This window comes from Paramisgurnus dabryanus, chromosome 22 (genome assembly GCF_030506205.2).
Source record: "Paramisgurnus dabryanus chromosome 22, PD_genome_1.1, whole genome shotgun sequence".
Classification (NCBI taxonomy): domain Eukaryota; kingdom Metazoa; phylum Chordata; class Actinopteri; order Cypriniformes; family Cobitidae; genus Paramisgurnus; species Paramisgurnus dabryanus.
This window is the reverse complement of record NC_133358.1, coordinates 14,844,584-14,864,861: the sequence shown is the minus strand read 5'-3', so window position 1 is coordinate 14,864,861 and position 20,278 is coordinate 14,844,584. Positions and strand designations below refer to the sequence as shown.

At 38.1% G+C, this 20,278-nt stretch overlaps 1 protein-coding gene across 3 annotated transcripts in view; it reads right to left on the bottom strand.

The window, feature by feature from the left end:
* The window catches only part of fam49bb (family with sequence similarity 49 member Bb), a 75,843-nt gene that overhangs the window by 13,768 nt on the left and 41,797 nt on the right, over positions 1-20,278 (bottom strand). For all 3 annotated transcript variants that reach the window (XM_065294884.1, XM_065294885.1, XM_065294886.2), the window contains 4 exons: positions 15,014-15,096; positions 12,391-12,512; positions 11,458-11,563; positions 66-205 (listed from right to left, as the gene is read on the bottom strand). In XM_065294884.1, the coding sequence (XP_065150956.1) occupies positions 66-205; positions 11,458-11,563; positions 12,391-12,512; positions 15,014-15,086 (441 nt within the window). In that variant the 5' untranslated portion in view covers positions 15,087-15,096. The remainder of the gene's footprint in view (positions 1-65; positions 206-11,457; positions 11,564-12,390; positions 12,513-15,013; positions 15,097-20,278) is intronic.

The following is a 20,278-nucleotide window of genomic DNA, read 5'->3' as shown; positions in this document are numbered from 1 at the left end:
CTCTGGAGGATACGGTGAATAAGCTAAATTCCCAAAATATGTGCATGTTCCTTTAAGGTCCTCACCTTAAGCTCATCGAAGCGTAGCGTGAAGTGCAGGATCTCGGCAAACTGTTTGGCAAGGGCCTGCTCTCTCTCCAGGTGCTGCGTGGGGTCATCGTACGTTTCGCTGGTGAGCGCTCGCAACAGACTGTGCAGTGCTGCTTCTGTGAAGACACACAGGGTCATTAAGTGTCAAATAGATTTGTTTTGCGTGCAACTTAAATCTATTTTTGATTCAACTTTTAACTTTTTACAGTGTATACATCATTTATTGAAAGGCAACTTGCTGCATTAATATATAAGTCAAATAGATACACTGTTGATTGAATCCAGTGGTTATACTAGCAGATACAAACACGGCATATCACATTAATAACCCTTCATGACACAATAAGCTGTTTTTAACCCACATTTCCAGTCTCTCCATTGCCCTATTATAGTATTCAGCAGCATGTTAGAGCAATTACATTACATAACTATGAGTTTGCCATAAATGAGTTTTTGGTATGATCTCAGCTCAACTGCACAGACCCAACGTCCAATCCATTTTCAATCCCAGCCTCAATTACGGCCCTTTAAATATACACATAAACAAACTGAACAGAGTTGCCTTTGGAGCAATTCTGTGCTTTGCTGTTGTTATTTTTGAGAAATTGCACAAGAAAATCATACAGCATAAAGGAACGGAAAGTAATTGCAACGGTCAGGTGTATTTAAATCCATCTATCGATGATGGTTGAAGAACAAAGTGACTATTCAGGCTGCTCCTTGAGTCAAAATAATCTTTGGGTTGTTCAGCATTATTTTCATTGGCTCATCGAGATGCAATGCCAATCAATGGAGTCAGAACGTTAGACAGAGTGGAGCTTTGTCAATCAACCCTAAAATTCCCATATGGGCTTGAGAAACCGAGAAAATCATGAAAAGTTTTACATAATCAAACTTGTACAGTCAAACTGAGAGAGAGAGAGAGAGAGAGAGAGAGAGAGAGAGAGAGAGAGAGAGAGAGAGAGAGAGAGAGAGAGAGAGAGAGAGAGAGAGAAAGAGAGGCTTAAAAACATATTTATTTACTCATTCATCAAAAATCACTACAGAACATCTTAAAAAACAACAGCAACAAATCAGTCAATTCAGATTACAGTTCTTTACATCTTTAAAACCAACATTTCATCCTCTCCAACCTCACACAAAAAATTATCAACAGCCCAAATTTCAGAGAATTGTATCATATCATTAACTAATTTAAAATAAACAAACTCAATTTTAATTCGAGCAGCCACCAACCCTTTCATAACTCTTTCTGCATCAATTGAGCCAGTACCCACAATCTTATTTGTCCGTGTCTTCCAAATTGCCAACTTAGCTGATCCCAACAGGTAATTTAGCAAGACCACTTTTCTTCTTTCACTGGCTTTATACTTTGGACCACTTATAAAAACTTTGTAAGAAAAATCCTCACCCATATTTTCTAAACACACTGTTAAAAAATAAAAAAGACCTCTTAACCTTCCACATTTGATAAACAGGTGCTCTACAGTTTCATCTGTCCCACAAAAAGGACACTGCCTTCCCACTTCTGGATTCAGGTGCGCCACGTGTCTGTTTGTAGCTATTATACCATACATCAGTCTCCACTGCAAATCTGCTGTACGTTTCTCAATAGGAGGCTTGTACAGAGATCTCCAGCTTCCTCTGAAGTCTGGCCCAAACACTTCTGTCCACCTCCACGTTCTGACTCTTCTCAAAACAGTCTGATGAGCCACTTTGACGCACACAATGTACAGTGCCTTTTTGCCAACGTCCTGAAATAAGCCCAGCTCTGGAGTTTTAAAGGACAAAAACGTATCTTCATCCCCCTGACTTTCTTGTACAGCAGAAACACTTATTGGTGGAAAACTGCAGCTCCAGCCTTGCTGCGAATGAGTCTCCAGTGCTTCTCTGCAGGCTCCAGGCAGCGCTGAGCGTACTTCCTCCAGCATCTGATCCAAGAGACGTACAGATCGGATTCCTGTCTCATGCTGAAGTGAGACAGCGGTCTTCCACCCATTGTCGTCCCTTAAATGTTCAATCTTCGTACATCCCGCTTTGACCAGACAATTCCTCACACTTTCCGAAGACAAAATGTTCATTTGCATCAAAGAATTATGGAACAAGGGTTCTCCCCTGATCCAGTCCTGTGGTCGCAAAATCTCTCTGGTCACAGTAAAAGTCATTCTCCACACTTTCAGCATGGATTTGTAAAAAGGAGATAAATGATTACAATCCAGTTCATTGACTTTCAGTAAAAACAGCTGCTTGTCATATCCCAGATTCGAGGTTCTCCTTAGCAGAGCACATGCCACAGTCGTCCACTCCACGTCCTCCTCATACAACAGTCTCTGTGCTGCCTGTAATCGAAAAGTGTGGATCCTGCTCCTTACGTCAATCAGACTTTGTCCCCCCTCTTGAATTGGAAGATACAGAGCTGACGCAGGAATCCAATGCTGCCCTGACCAAAAGAAATCCACCAACTTTCTCTGGATGCTCTTAACAATGTCATATGGTGGCTCTAAAACGTTCAGTCTGTGCCACAACATGGAGGCGGCCAGGTTATTTGTAACCAAAACTCTACCCCTGTAGGATAGCTCTGGCAATAGCCATTTCCACTTAGACAACTTAGCAGACACCTTCTCCAGCATACCCTCCCAGTTCTTTTCCTTATAACTATCTACTCCTAGAAACACTCCAAGAACCTTTATTCCTTCTCTTCCCCAATGCAAACCTCCAGGAAGTTTGGGTGGCCCACCATTTTCCCATTGTCCCACAATAAAACCATAACTTTTTCCCCAATTGACTTTAGCCGAAGATGCTTTCTCGTAAACATCCAGACTCTTACATAAGGTTTGTATGTCTTCTTGCCCAGTGATAAAAATAGACACATCATCTGCATAGGCTGAAACAGAAACTCTCGACTCATTTGGGTCTCCTGGAACTACAAAACCCTTTAGTTCATTCCTTAATTTACATAAAAGCGGTTCAATAGCTAAACTATATAATTGCCCTGAGAGAGGACACCCCTGTCGAATCCCCCTTTTAACAGGCAATGGATAGGTCAAACCATTCCCCATCTTGAGCATTATTGAGGCACCTTTATATAACAAACGTATCCATGAAATAAAGACATCCCCAAACCCAAAAGATTCCAGAACTTTAAAAATATACTCATGACCCACCCGATCAAAAGCTTTCTCCTGATCAATGGATAAAACTCCCACATTGCACTTTTCATTTATGGAAACATCAATAACATCTCTTATTAAAAACAGATTATCCATTATTGTGCGACCCGGGATACAATATGTTTGCTGTCCTTTGACCACAATGTGTATATACTTTTTTAATCTGTTGGCTAAAGCTTTAGCCAATATTTTGTATTCGGAGCACATCAAAGAAACCGGGCGCCAATTCTTTAAAGAACCAAGATCTCCACACTTTGGTAAAAGAGAGATCACAGCCCTCTGACAGCTAGTTGGTAATGTGCCTTTTTCAAAACATTCACAACAGACTTCATAAAAATCTTCACCTAAAACAGTCCAAAAAGTCTTATAAAATTCAGCCGATAAACCGTCTATTCCCGGTGAACGCCCTGTGGACAGTTGCTGAACTGCATCTGTAAGTTCATTAAAAGTTATCATAGTGTCAAGCTTTTTCTTATCTCCAGGTTGCAATTTTGGAAGTCCTTGTAATAATTGTGTCATGTTCTCAGAATCACAGTCAGTATGTCCATACAAATCAGCGTAAAAATTCATTGCCATTTGCCTCATTTCTGTTGGATTCGATGTTAATGTTCCATTGTCTTTGCGCAGATGAAGTATGCGCTTTTGCTGTGCAACTTTCCTCTCAAGATTAAAGAAATAGGAAGTAGGAGCATCTATGTCCTTAATAGAAGAAATTCTTGCTCTTATTAGAGCACCCTTCGCTCTTTCCTCCAAAATAGATCTCAATTCAAACTTCTTACTCTTTAAGACATTAGATGCACCCAAAAGATTAATATCCAAAACACTTTCCATACATATAATTTCCTTCTCCAACTGCTCAATTTTCTTTTTAACACACACAGTAGTATTGTAGGAAAAATTTTGACAAAAGACCTTTATTTGTGTTTTTCCCACCTCCCACCATTGTGTCACTTTTTCAAACTTACTTTTATTCAATTTCCACATTTCCCAAAAAACACCAAACTTCTCACAAAAAGACCTATCCTGCAGTAATTTAGAATTAAAATGCCAATAAAAACTGGGGTGTGCTAAAGTAGAAATATTAAAATCCATAGTTGCAGCATGATGATCAGAAAAACCATTAGGAAAAATATTCACATTAGATACTCTATTAATGTTTGTTTTACTTAAATATATTCTGTCTAATCTTGCTCCCGTTACATTAGAATCTAATATTTTCACCCATGTATACTGTTTGGTTATCTGATTCATATTCCTCCACACATCCATTAACGCAAACTCCTTGATGATATTAACAAGAGCATTACTAGACAATGAGTGAGACTCCTCTGTATTCCTATCTAAAAGAAAATTTGTGGTGCAGTTCCAATCCCCACCCATTATTATGCAAGAATCATTGTCACAATTTCTTATAGCATTCTGCAATTTTCTAAACAATTCAACACGATCTGATCCATTATTTGGGGCATATACATTTATAAAAATAATTTTTAATTCATTTATTTCTCCGGTGACCATTAAAACTCTACCCTTTTCTATTTCTTCAGTTGACACAATTTTCAAGTTCAAACTCTTTGAAAATAGAATGGCTACCCCCGCACTTATATTTGACCCATGACTAAAAACACTCTCCCCCTCCCACCATCTACACCATTCCACTTCATTGTTACCATCTGTATGCGTTTCTTGCAAAAAAGAAACATTTATATTTTTTATGTTGATAAATTCTCCCACCATTGCTCTCTTGCTCCTGTCTCTCCCCCCATTAATGTTCAAAGAGGCTACCCTTATCATCTCCATAGAAAATATAAAGAGGTAGAAAAGAGAGACAGAGAAAAAAGGGTATAGTAAAGTCACCCTGAGTGATGTATTAGCCATTGATTAAGTTATTTGAATTTACGTTTCATAAGGGTTTTATCCCTTCGCAGTTTCCCAAGAAACTTTTTTAAGCGAAACCTCTTTCTTTGACTAAGTTCATCATCTCCAACCTTCCTCTGCCAATAACAAACAGAAGACTCAAACCTCTTTAAATCAGAAAAATGATTCCGCACATCAACAGATTTTCCAAATGTTTCATCCAAAAAGCTATTTATCTCATCTAATGAATAAACCTGCTCACCACTTATTTGTGAAACATCTGACACGTCTGAAAAATCAGACAATCCACCACCATCATCATCATCCTCATCACCGTCGACACCATCCATTTCCTCATCAACCGCTTCAACTTGCACCTTTTTGCTAGAAGATATTCTCTTCCCTTTTTCCAAAGTTTTACTTTCCAACCGAATTTCATCCTCATTTGTCTGGCTCTGTCTATTACTCTCTAAACTCTCCACAGCATCACCCTGCTCAGCCTCCTGTACCACAGTGCTTTTCTCAATAGTCACATCAGTTACAACATTAATGTCCTTCATTTTCCGCTGTTTTGGCTTACTTCCAGAAGCTTCCTCTACATCTTTTTCATTATTAGAGGACAAACCTGCCATTATCATCCCTTCCTTTGATTTTGAAGCCATATTCTGATCCTCATTGTTTATCATTGCTGCTTCATTTGGTATATTTACTTCATTACTCTTTTGCACATCATTTTCATTTTCATTTTCCTTACTCTTATCTGAAATATTGCTAGGGCCTGCTTCATTCTCAGTGTCAAATCTATGAGGACAAGACAGTCTAACATGTCCAATACATCCGCAATCAAAACAACGCATCTCTCCCGTGCTCGCATACATCATGTACGATTTACCATCAAAAACACAGCGGAAGGAAATATTCAGCGTCGGTTCATTTAAAAACATATACACCTGTCGCCTGAACGACAACACATGTTTTAAAGCGGCATGTTTACAACCAAGTGAGACCGTTCTGATTCCACTGGCTAGTTTTCCAAACCGAGAAAGCTCTCGTTCAATATCGGCGTCCGGAATAAACGTCGGAACATTAGAAACTGTTACCTTCGTCGTAACTGAAACTAATGGCTGAACAGGAACAAAAGTGCCACTTACCGAAACGCCGCTCTCGATCAAACTATGAACCAGGTTTTCTTCTTTCAAAAAAACCACTACAGCCTTGTTCATCCGAGATGCCGAAATGATGTTCTCATGCCCCACACGTTCTGCCACGTCCAGCAACACATCCTCTACAGGCACACCTGCTTGGGTCACACACCTAATCCCATGCCGGATCGACAGGCCTGACGCCTGCACGTTCGTGCGAGACGCCATCCCTACCTCCGACACAAGAAACTCTCGCGGCAGATGTTTTTTTTTTTTTTTATTATATATTTTTTTTGTTTGTTTTTGTTTTTTGTTTTTTCAAAATAGCGGATAAAAACCGGAAAGTAAAGTTAGAAAGTTTCCTCTCACCTAGTTCACCCTCTTCCCAATTCCCAGCATGCACCAGAGAGAGAGAGAGAGAGAAAGAGAGAGAGAGAGAGAGAGAGAGAGAGAGAGAGAGACAAGGGGGGAGCACCAGCACATAGAGTAAATTAAGTAGATTTGCTGTATGCTAATGACCTCCATCTGCTTTAGTCAGCTTGGAGGGCTTCAGAGCCGATTAGAAAGCACACTATTCTCCCATCAAGTCAAAACAGAGCTGGAGATGAGCAGCTTGTAAGGATGCATGCCGAATATTGATTGTGCAAAGATGATGGCAGATGAGAGAGATGGACGCGTTGGGTAAGGGAGCATGTCACATCTGATCAGATCATGAAAAGCTGGGAGAAAAATGAAGATAGATGAGAAGCTTAAGAATGATGGAGATACACACTGAGAACTGACAGAGGCATGTGGAGGTGAATAAAGTTTAAGATAGCGAGCAACCAAGGTACTTTAAACCTGACACAACAAAATGTACAGTCGGTGACCAAAACATAACTGATACAAACATATTGCCAGAAAACATCCGTAAAATCTGCAGACATGCTTCTGTGTGAACGCAAACACATCCTGCAAATGTTCTGGGATTGCTCCCGGAAAGAAGACATAGTAACATTCACACAACATTCCCGGAGAGCCCTCTGTGTGAACAAGACGCATAAACAATGCTGTAAAGGGCGTGCCATAGTGAGGACGTGTGTGTCATCGCAACAATAAACTTATGGTTCAGATCAGTTTTTAATCAGTGTGCCTTATTTTGATTGGTTGATCAGTATTTTTATTGGGGTCCTTAAAGATGGTGCGGTTCGTTTGGGCAGGTGAGAATGCAGCAATCGAACTCTGGTGCCCACCAACATCGGCCCAAACAAGCGGATCGGATCAAGAAGCAGTTTAGGAAATACGTTCAAATACATGTGGCCAATGAGTGATGTGGAACTTATCACATGACAGAATTTTGGTCCGTTTCAACTGGTGCGGATCAGAGCAGTTTGGTGTGAAAAGGAATCAAAACTGCTTAAAAAGTTACAATGTATCATCTTTTGCTTTTGGTCCGGACCAAATGAACCGAACTACAGATGTGAAAACATCCTTGGTTTGTACCACAAAACATGTGATGTCCATTCCAGTGGACGCAGGGCCTGAAGGGATTAAAACAGGGGTTTTAAATGCACATTAACATTTAAAATGAGAAATGTTAGCAAACTGGACTGAAGCAGTCACGTGCTTCTTTATAGTCTTATCATAAACAAAAATGCACGCGTGTGGTTTCTGGAGAGAGAAATAACGGATAAGCAAACTTCAGACGCTGTGAAAAAACCTACCAAGTGCAGGACTTTAAATACATCACGTGTCTTTACGGGATCTTTACGTTATCTGAGTGAATGCACGCACAGATTCTGGAAAATCATTGGCAGTGTGAATGAACCAAAAATCAAATGATCACGGACAAATCACGGATGCATTTTTCGTGTTTTTTTTCGTAATGTCTGTGTGAAAGGTTTTTGAGAATACCTTTAACATAGCTGCATGTAGGTTTTTGAATATATTTTTGAAACAGGGTATGAAGTGCTGCCAAGAGCATGCCAAACCAACAGATGGTGATATATCCCTAACCATAAAGCCATGTTGGCCAATCAGAAGCCATTGCAGTCTCACCTCAGCGTGAACAACAACTTCACAAGCCAAAAACTACCGGCTACATGACAACGCTGCAATCTGAGTTTCTGAAAAGTTTCATAAAAGTTCAGTTTAAGTCACCTGATACTGTGTTTGCGTGTGGACGAAGGGCTAAACCGCATAGAAAATGCTATGGTTTGAACATACTTGCAACAATATTTGTAGAAACATGCTAAGTTCACATATATGTTTCTCAGAAAAACAATGCTGTAGCCAGTTATTCACTTTTTGAAATGGACCTGTCTGTTTTTGTTTTGGTCCGTCTGGTCCTGCCCACTGCCATTTTACCCAATTGTGTATTTCCACAACTCGATTGACAGTTAACACGGTTGCATAAATGAGACTGCAATGGCTCATAAATCTGGACGCAACGTTCGAAATAAGCCACAGATTGAGTTATAAAAATCCATACGAGTGGGTTTATAATGTGCAGACAACAAAAATCATTGCAAACATAAAACTGAGCAGATAAACAATGCTTTCCATCATCAGTTGCACTCGCATATGTGTCTGGAAACCCAAGAGTGGGGCAGGGAAAGTTCAATCGCCTGTTCAACAGTCAATGTTACATACACCTCCTTTAAAATGACAATTTAGTTTCTGAATTTGATGTAATAAACGGTGCAGACTTGTTTGAAGAAATTTTAAGTTCATCAAGTACAGGAATGAATGAAAACTACAAAATAAAAAAGTAAAAATTTAAATGAGTGCTGGGCAAAGATTAATCGCGATTAATCGCATACAAAATAATAGTGATTTTTTTGCATAATATGTGTATGTGTGTGTGTACTGTGTGTAATTATTATGTATATTTAACCACACACACATACATATATTCATTACAGAATTTATATACATTTTAAAAATGTATATATAATATAGAAAATAAAAAATATAAATAAATATATATACACATGTAAATGTTTCTTAAATACATACATAAATGTGTGTGTATTTATATATACATAATAATTACACATAGCACACACTCACACTCATATACCAAAAATCACTTTTATTTATACTTGTATGCGATTAATTGCGATTAATCTCTGCCCAGCACTAAACGTGTATTAAAGTGTAAGGAATTTTATTTTCTAAAAAGGTCACACAATGTTATAATACACATATGTCCAGGTATTTCCAGAAACATTAAATAATATTAATAAACATTGTTTGAAATATAACTTTATTTATACAATTTATCCTAATATATTAATACATCATTTAATTTGTTTAAAATAAATACCCTGAGTCTGCAAAGTTTAATGAGTGTAATTTCATTTTTGGTGAAATTTCATTAATTCAATCATTTCGAATCTTGCCCCTCTGTTCTCCAGTTATGTCACTTTCTGAAGAGTCAAACTCCTCGTAGCGTCGCAGCTACATGTCTCTGTCAGACTGTGAAGACGCCAACAATAATACCAGCACTGACACCCAAAGTCCCAAACTCTTGACTTAATTTGCACTGATAGGTTCACCGTCAGGTCAGAATACTACATGCCAAGCAATCAGAGCAGCTTAGTGAAGCACGTCAAGCATGAACACTCGCGCCAAAAGACGTTTTAGTGTTCTAGAGCGGAAAGCGCGGGAAAGCCAAATGACCCAATTCGGCAGGTTACGTAACAGATGACAGGCGAGTTCATCGACTACACATTACAGAGATTTAAAGGAGAAGATCTGGGCTTGAGGGAAAGACAAAACCTCATGTGATCCGGTCGTTCTTATTCAGTCTAGCGTCTAGATTAGCCAAACGGCTAATGCTAATTAGGCCCGGTGGCCTCTGAAGTATTCACAATGTTTATTACCACAGAGCTAGTGATTGTGGTTTTTTTGTGTGTCAGTGAAATGTTTAAATCAATTATAGTTGCGAACTGCCTATTCATCAGCAGTTTCTGTTTAAAGAGCTATTATGAAAGGAGCAGCTGCGGTACATCCCAGGGGCCGCTCAGGTGTTTGTACACAATGTGTTAGTGCGCGTGTTTAATCTGTCAGATGTTCATAGTTCACAAAACTGACTGAAACAGATGCAAACAGGTTGGCTGCAGGACTTTTAAAAGGGATAGCTCACGGAAAATAATGTCACTCAATAATGTCACTGAATGTCAAAATATTTAACACAACAATATTTAAAAATAACAATTTTCTCATGTTTTCAAGAAAGAAAATAATACAGGTTCTTACGGAGTAAGCATTAAAGGATTAGTCCGAAAAAATCCAGATAATTTGCTCACCACCATGTCATCCAAAATGTTGATGTATTTTTGTCCAGTTCAGAAGAAATTATGTTTTTTGAGGAAAACATTCCAGGATTTTTCTCATTTTAATGGACTTTAATGGACACCAACACGTAACAGTTTTAATGCAGTTTAATATTGCAGTTTCAAAGGACTCTAAACGATCTCAAACGAAGCATGAGGGTCTTATCTAGCGAAACGATTGTCATTTTTGACAAGAAAAATAACTGCACTTTTAAACCACAACTTCTCGTCCATCTCCGGTCCTGTGACGCGATAGCGCGACCTCACACAATACGTCATCACGTCAAGAGGTCACAGATGACATATGTCGCCCCAGTGTTTACAAGTGTGGAGAAAGAGGACCGTTCCAACGTTGTTGTATGTCGAATGATACTGATTAATGTCTTTGTGTCAGTTTATTGTTTAAAATGGTCCGCAAATGTGCGTTTCATAAATGTAACATGTGACCTTTTGCTTGGCGCATCACAGGACTGGAGATAGATGAGCAGTTGTGGTTTGAAAGTGCATATTTTTATTTTTCTTGTCAAAAATGACAATCGTTTCGCTAGATAAGACCCTTATTCCTCGTTTGGGATCGTTAAGAGTCCTTTATAACTCAGTTGAAACTGCATTAAAACTGTTAAGTGTTGGGGTCCATTAAAGTCCATTAAAATTAGAAAAATCCTGGAATGTTTTCCTCAAAAAACTATTTCTTCTCGACTGAACAAAGAAAGACATCAACATTTTGGATGACATGGTGGTGAGTATATTATCTGGATTTTTTTTTTAAGAAAGTGGACTAATCCTTTAACTAAGTTTTGTATTTTTGGGTGAACTATTCCTTTAAATGCTTTAAATGTTTTCATCAGCTACTCCAGCTTAGAGAAAAAGCCTTATGTACCTAATCTCTGTGAAAATTCGTAAAACTTCTTCAGTTTGCCTACAAGTGGCACCACAGCAGCCCATGCTTGCTCTTGTAATGCCTCGTCATTAGGATTCTGGATTGCCTGAAAAAAACATACAAAACATTACAATATTACAACATCTGTCCAGTTATAAAGCAAAGTCAAAACAGGTCATTATTTTATGACGGAGTAAGTTTGTGTTAGAATTGTATATGCAAGGAAGAGGTTTCAAAATGATGTGTTTTATTCAGTATAGGGTAGCAATTTGCGGATGTAAATTATTTTAAATCCAAACACGCAAGATGATTTTGGTTTATTCATTATGTTTTCCACAATGACACTGGGCAGAACATTGAGTCAATGTTTTCTTTTGGTGCCTCAGTGTGCACTTCAGTTTTCAAATAAATGTGGCTCATTAAAAAAAATTACTGAGTGTTCTTACATAAAAAGGATGTGCCACATCCTTTTGAGTGAATAAAAAATGAAATCAAAAACATTCACTTTTATTCTGCAAAGATGCCTCTCCATGGCAACTGTATCTGTATAGCACCAGTCTCCATGGTAACAGAAGCATCAATCACCCTGACACTCACTCATAGTGAAATGCAATTGCAAATAGAAATAATAGAGAATTCATTTAAACCTCAAAAAATGTTCCTTATCTAGTGTCAATTTATGTACATCTTTAGTACAGTTATTTGCAAATATACATTTTTCTAAAAATCGACTAGTTGCATAATTAGTCCTGTTTTGGTCTTAATTAAGAACCAAAACAAATGCTAGGGTCTTAAGATGTTAACCAGTTAACCTGAACACAATTCCAGACAAAACAGCAAGATACTTAACAGCCAATGATATTCACTTGAATGTGTTTGAGCCAAACATGATTAAATTCCTCTGTAGCATCTTGATATCATTAGTGTGTGTACCTCTCGTATCTCTTGCCCGGCGCCTTTATACGCCTGTAGTTCGTCGAGTATTCCCAGCGCATCCTTCAGGACCACATCCACTTCCTCCCACGTCTCCTGCTCTGCGTCTGTGGGCTGGGCATCTGGTGAGAGAAGGAAAGAGAAAAGGAAATGAATGGAGGAGCTTTAATCAAAGGGTCTTTCAAGGTCACATCAGTGTCTGATACGTTCAGAGCAAATTCAGTTCTGCATATCTACGACTCGTGAATGGGATCTCATTAGAGAATAACATTAAAGATTAAAAGAAAAGAAAATAATAAAGAAACATTGTACTTGCTGACACTTAGTTTGTGCGCTCAATTCAACCTTGTTAGGGGGGTTACATTATATCTACTGATATAGTTTGAATTAACAACTAGATTTAGTACAAAGTGACATCAACAAAATGGATCATTGGTTGAGCTTTCCACTTTAAAATGCCCCCCGATGTATGCATATTCAAGCTTGGTGCTTTGTGATTGGTTAAAAACACACAATAACCCTTGGCACTTCAGTGACATCATTAACGTCAAACCTGGGGCAACACACCTGCATGATCCAAATGTGAACAAGTGTGGATGGGGAGATCTTTGTTAAGAACTGAATTTGTGTACGAAACAAATCTTTGAGAGCACTTTCTTTCACATTTCGTTTTAGAAGTAAGCCCATGTTTTATTTTTTGGGGAACTGTCACTTTAAAGGAATAGTCAATTTTCTTAAAAAAAATAAAAAAAAATCCAGATAATTTACTCACCACCATGTCATCCAAAATGTTGATGTCTTTCTTTGTTCAGACGAGAAGAAATTATGTTTTTTGAGGAAAACATTTCAGGATTTTTCTCATTTTAATGGACTTTAATGGACCTCAACACGTAACAGTATTAATCGATCCCAATCGAGGCATAAGAGTCTTATCTAGCGAAACGATTGTCATTTTTGACAAGAAAAATAAAAAATATGCACTTTAACCACAACTTCTTCTCTTCCTCCAGCTGTGTGGCGAGCCAGCGCGACTGTACGTAATTGCTTAATGACGTTGAAAGGTCAAGTGTTACATATATAAAACGCACATTTGCGAATCATTTTAAACAATAAACTGACACAAAGACATTAATTAGTATCATTCCACATACAACAACGTCGGAACGGTCCTCTTTCTCCACACTCGTAAACACTGGGGCGTAGTTTCGCATACGTCATCCGTGACCTCTTGACGTGATGACGTATTACGTGAGGTCGCGCTGGCGTGTCAGATGACTGGAGAAAGATGAGAAGGTGTGGTTTAAAAGTGCATTTTTTATTTTGTCTTGCCAAAAATGACAATCGTTTCGCTAGATAAGACCCTTATGCCTCGTTTGAGATCTTTTAGAGTCCTTTGAAACTGCAATTTTAAACTGCATTAAAACTGTTAAGTGTTGGGGTCCATTAAAGTCCATTAAAATGAGAAAAATCCTGTAATGTTTTCCTCAAAAAACATAATTTCTTCTTGACTGAACAAAGAAAGACATCAACATTTTTGATCACATGGGGGTGACTAAATTATCTGGTTTAACAGTGCCTCGGAGTGCACTGGAGTCAAAACTCCCCAGCTGTTTTTGTATGTTTAAAAGGGAATGAGGAATGTTAAATGGTGGAAACTTCATGCCCACATCTAAAGAGAAACCTCAATGAGACATTGCCAGCTTCCAACTACAGCTGGCTTTAAGTACAGCCTAACACAAATTAAGGGCCACCTCCTTTCACACCAAGCCCTCAGATGCCACACATTAAGTTTGCCAAGCTTGAATCTTCTTGTCTTGATGTTCTGTATTCTGCTCCTGTGCTGTGTTTCTATCACAATTCTTCGTTTTCTCACCCTTTCTGTGAAAGTTACATAACCGTTGTGAAGAATTGTTCATAGTCCAACTGATGGCCCTGACTGACTGATATCTCTCCCTGTCTTGCTCAAAAAGAACTAAAACATTGTAAGGGTGGAGATGTTCTGTGGGCACGAGTAATCCGCTTGTTAAGTCTGACATCATGCAGCGCTTCCAGGTCCAACCGATCTCAAATGCCATAGGGAAATAATAAAAAAGCGTATCATAATGCAAAACTACCATGAACTCATGAACATGAATTTTTTGGGAATTATTAATATATTGCTGTCGGTGAGCCTGGAGACAGCAGTGTACAGTGTGAGTTTATAATATTTCGCTTAAATGTTTAATATGAATAAATATAGTGCTGTTTAAATAATATCCTCTATTAAAATGATTGGAGGCGTGTGTCCGGAAACGTATTTCTTACGTCATGAAGCGGATTAAAGCACTTTCTCTCACCATATATTGGTCTGAAATCAACTTCTGGCCCAAACAAATGAGATGGCAGAAGATTATTTGTGAATCAAAACCCAAATTTGAGATATAGACCACTGGTAGATCCAAACGGGATGGCCATAATGACCTGCACCAACACTTTCAGAGTTGATGGCATGATGCCCAAACAAGTAGGGCATCAAATATATACTCATTTTGTATTGAAAGGTTAGTTTTGAGAACACAAGATTGTTTGGATATGTACTGAATATAAATAAATAATGTTCGGCGGGTGGAAGGAAATATCTCACTTTCAAAATCGAGGAAAAAGTTGGGTTCCTGGGCAAGATCTGTGCATGTCAAAACTTTAAGGAGGTTCCCCATGACAGCGTACCTAAAGAGAAAGAGAGATGGAGAAAGTTATGTAACTTGAAATTATACATGTGGGTCATTAAAGCAAATCTGAATATCAGATTCAGGTGTGTGTGTGTGGGGGGTAATAAATAAGTGGCATTAGTGCTACTACATCTCCCATTTAATCACTAAATAATAAACATCAGCCTTTCAACCAGCAGTCGATGCTCTTTTCCTTTACCCCACAGTTTCCACTCTCCAGACGCAGTGGTTTTCCTGTTCAAGGCCCTGAGCCACCAGATGTCAGTTCAGTAACCCCCCCTCCTTTAGCACAAACAGTGAGTTACGGGAATCCCTGCGCTTTGGTGGCCAGTGCCAACCGTGCATGTCATGCCTACCGCTCACGTTCAGTTCCCTATTGAGAGGCCCTAGGCTTTCAAAGTCAAGATTTAGGAAGTAGACTACAGTGTTGTTTTAACAAGTAAAACCCCATCAATACACTTGGGGGAAAACCGTGTCAACTGGGTCTTTTGCATTTATTGTTTCTGCAAGTAACAGTAAAGCCATTGGGACAGACGTAAGGGCAAAAGGTCAAACAGTTCATCCATGAATGCAAATTCGAAGAAAGTTGTGTTTTACAAGACGTTTAGTTATAAAACGAAGGATTATGTGGAAAATGGATTTTCCTTACTCTTGAATAATGAAACCTTATTGACTAAACAAAATTTAGCTTTCAGCCGAAAAAGCGATATGACCAAAGCAGAAAAACATTTTAAATTGGAAATATACATCGAAAATCATGATCGTGACAGCTATGTGCAAATCCAAAATGACACACAAGCGATTGGGCTTTAATGTGTCTCTAGTGTCGGAGATCACGCACATTTACTATTATATATACAGTATTGTTAAGGTTCATTTGTCAGTAACTGATGATGAAGTGCACAGTTTTCAGTAGCTTCACCCTAAAAAAATATGTGCAAAAAGCTCGTAATCATAGGGAAACCATTTTTAGCGCTTCAGAGCACCTATATAGCACCTCTGTAGTACCATAAGGGATGCTTTAGTCATGCTTTAGCACCATTAAGGTTCAATATAGCACAATATGGTTCTACACAGGTGTTACATAGCTGATGTTAGCACTAAAAATGATTACAAGCAAGTGAACAACTTTTAGTGCTATTCAGTACCATTTTTATAGAGTGTATACTGGACTGACATGTTGCAGGTGCTGGCATGTTGTTTCTTACCTACTGTTTTTATTAAACGTATTACATATCATAACTAAACATAGTATTAACTCTTTTCCCCACCATTGACAAGTTTCATTGACAAGTTTTCGGGCAGTCCATATTTCCACTATTATCCACCAGGTGGCCCTCTTACCCAACTTATAAACCTAGAAGTATTACCTTACTGTGGGTTCACACCAGCCGCGTTTGAGGTGTCAAATTCGCGTCTACCACATCTAGTTTGCCACTTGAACATTTTGAGTTTACTGGCTTCATTCACGCGTGAAAGCCGCGTGTGAAACTCAAGTCATTGAGACAATCACGGCGAAATTCGCGTCATGGGAGTGGCTTCTGCGACTTCGCTCGCTTTCTGTAATCACGTTACTATTAAAGCAAGCTCCTGATTGGTTAACATGGCGTGTTTTTCCGCCAAAGTTCAAATTGTTCAACTCGTGTGTTTCCCGCGGCAACGCTCAATTCGCGCGAACTAGACAAGTGAATGAGGCAGAATCGCGTCTACCGCGCCACGCTTAAAGCCTCATTCGCGCCACGAGACCTCCAGACGCGCATCAACGCGTCTTCAAATTGACTTAACATTGAAATTAGGGCAAACAGTTCAAACTCTGTGTATGTTTTGACCATCGTCCTGAATCTGATCTCTATGAAAAGTCCTTTAGAAAAATTTTCTTTTTGCTCAAATTTTGGTATTTTTAAAGAACCCTTCCCATATTTGAGAGGTGATAAAAAGAGAACAAATGAAGGTAGGATGAAAAGTTTTGTTGTTGTTGTTTAAAAGCAGAGGGTCTGTTCTTTCATTTGATATATTGTATGTTCATATATTTAAAGGAGGTAAACTTTTATGAAAATGATAAAAAAAGCTGGTGCTGGCTTGCAACGTTTTTTAAAATCACTTGCGGGGAAAGAGTTAATAAGGCTGCTGAGTTGTGTGATTATTTTATTGGTTTATAGTTTTTTCAACTCAGACTCATAAAATCAACAAAATCATTTTCGGTTTTTGATTTCGTTTTTTCGGCCATGTGCATCCAGAATTTTCTTTTACGGTGCATCACTAGTTAAAGATTTGTTATGAAACTACAGTATATAGCTTGACAAAGAACATTTTAGGAAACTTTATTTCTAAGGGAGTGTGTATACAAAGGCGTTTATATTTTCAATTGTTTCCAATGGAAGCACCGCGTTTTTCAAAAACACCAGCAGCTGGCGGATTTTATCTGCGCTGAGCGACAGTGCTTGGTGTTTTTTCCATGCTCAGCAATGAGTGCCCAGAGTTGAAAAATGTTCAAATTTGGGTGAAACGCTCAGCCTGTCAATGTCACTTTTCACTCGGCCAACCAACCGGCACATTGTTCAACGATTGAAAAAAGCTGCAAAAACATTGGCAAGTGCCCACAGTTGGTGTCCGACTGCCGTTTTCAGCCGCGTTTAAATACTTTGGGGTACACAGCCCCTAAGGGGTGGTTCACATTTCGTGTCTATACCATGCGGAAAGCATGACCTTGTCGCGTTCCTCCTTCTTTCCAACGTGGCATTCTGAAAAGTTTAAGCATTTACAACTGGCTGTGGTGCCAACGCGCCTGGAAAACGACAGCGTCGTACTCAATTTGAGGGTGCTAGCAGCTTACAGCTACATTCAAAATAACGTATTTGTGCGTGCAAAAGATATGCAATGTAAAGCGCCCCTCAGAATGCACTCAAATAGGATCCACAACGTGGCACACTACAGTATATACAACATTCTCACTCCAGTCTAACCCTATTCACCCAAAAACATATGTAAAACAGGCCATTCAGAAATATGAACGTCAAAATCTATTGGTATTCAGTACCTTTTGAATGGCACTTATAAATAAAGTTAGTCTTAAAAAGGTGCAATACCATGAACTAGGTCATTAAAAATTTTCTCAATCATGAGAAAAGAGTTCATATAGGATGTTTTTCTGTGTGATTTCTAAAACAAGCGTTGACTTACTCTCTGCATAAATGTTGCTTTTACCAAGAACCTCATTTACAAAAAAAAGAAAGAGAAAAAATGGACCCTTCTAAACCTTTTATACCGATGACACACTTACCATATCATCAGTCATTCAGTGTCTACATACATGATATCTAGCAGGTGAAAGCAAAATACTCTATTCATAAAACACACACAGTGTGTTGACTTTGACTATTGTGCATTTTTATGACATCTGCATCATACAAATAGGCCAATTGACAGATAAAGACAGACTTGTGCTTACATGTGCTTACAGCTGGTCGAGGGAGATGACAGAGGACTCAATGCAAATGAGACTGAAAAGGTCATTCTAGGCCACAACAACAACAGCAGCGTATTACCCATAATTCCCGCGCCTCTGGCATGAGGGGGGAGGAGTATTAATACACATGCATGAGCATGCTGGCGGCTAGATGTGTTTGTTTGTGTGTGTGAGTATTATATAATCATGGCCGACGGAAGACGGGACACTAAAAGGGATGCAAATCTAGAAGGTGCAGGATAAACAGTCGCGCCTACGCTCATGCGATTACAATGAACCTGACCGTCCGTCACCTACAGTAAATACACAGGTGCGCATGAATGTGAAAGCACAAATGTAAAAGGTAAACAAGCAGATCACTACGTGTTTTGGAGTAAATAGTATAATGAAAAATGGTGAATAATAGCAGTGCTATTGAGTATGAATTAAAATATTGATGCTATTAATAATAGACCCCCCCCCAAAAAAAATACATACTGTTTGGCTAAATAAATAATGTTTATTTAATGATTATTACATTTTATTAAAGTAAATAAATGAAATAATTATTAAATTATATATTTATATATTTAAATATATGAAGAGTTTGGTTCCAAAACGCAATAAATCTATTTTGACTAATTTGGGTAAAAATGTGTTTTCTATACCAAGAAAGTGACAAGATGAAAACCATTATATTCTGTTACAAACTTTTACATAGCATCTTTAGGTTCTAATAACATAAAAAAATGTAAATCTATAATTTGATTTTCAAAGATTTATTATAAAAACTGTTTATTTTTTTCGCAAAACGCAATAAAAATACGTTTTTTTTTTTCAAAATGCTATATATAATATATAAATGTGCATTCATATTTGCCATGTTATATTCATTTAGTTGACTAGTATAATGAATAAAAAAAACATTAATGTCATTAATTAAAACACTTACTTTGTCATATTAAGAACACTGTCATTGCTGCTGTCATCCTTGGCACTGAACTTTTTTGACAGCGATCAGCTGTAAAATGTTTTGGTCCTGCTAAATTTTCGTTGACTTCATGTAAAATAATGTAAAGTTTTTCATAAGATCCTCTGGGGTCAATGTGTTAGCATGACAAAAGCTTGATACTGTCGGGAGAACAAGCAACAGCCGGCATTTTACCGTCGCCCGAGTGCCTCTCGTGTTAATAATTCGATTTTGATGGTTTATGTTTCTTCCCCACAACAGAAAAACCACCACAGGTTTATCAATGCCATCAAATTATTATTTTGTTTTTGATGTTTGTTGATCACGAAGTACAAAGTAGATGAGAAAAACTAAGATTCCGTGTGTATTCAACTCACCGCCATTATTGTTTACAATGCGTGGAATTGGTCAAGCGGATTTATTACATTTTGCAGAGAAAGAGGAGTGGCGTTTATGGCGTTTTGAGAAAAGATGACAGAATAACATGGCGGATATTGGATTTTGCATCAAATTAAGAATTGAATTTTTAATATTGACCATATTCAATACTGATTTTGGCGGTAACTCATTATTTCTAGAAAACGTTTAGCGCGTTTTGTAACGAAACAGTTCATATATTAAATAATTATTTAATTTTGATTTTATTCTGTTTATTTACATGCAATGATATAATCAAACATAATTATGCATTGTTTAAAGATAGGCTCAAAATCTCAACTGTATGATCCTGGGCATAGGCCTTAGTTAAAAACCCAAAGGAAAGAG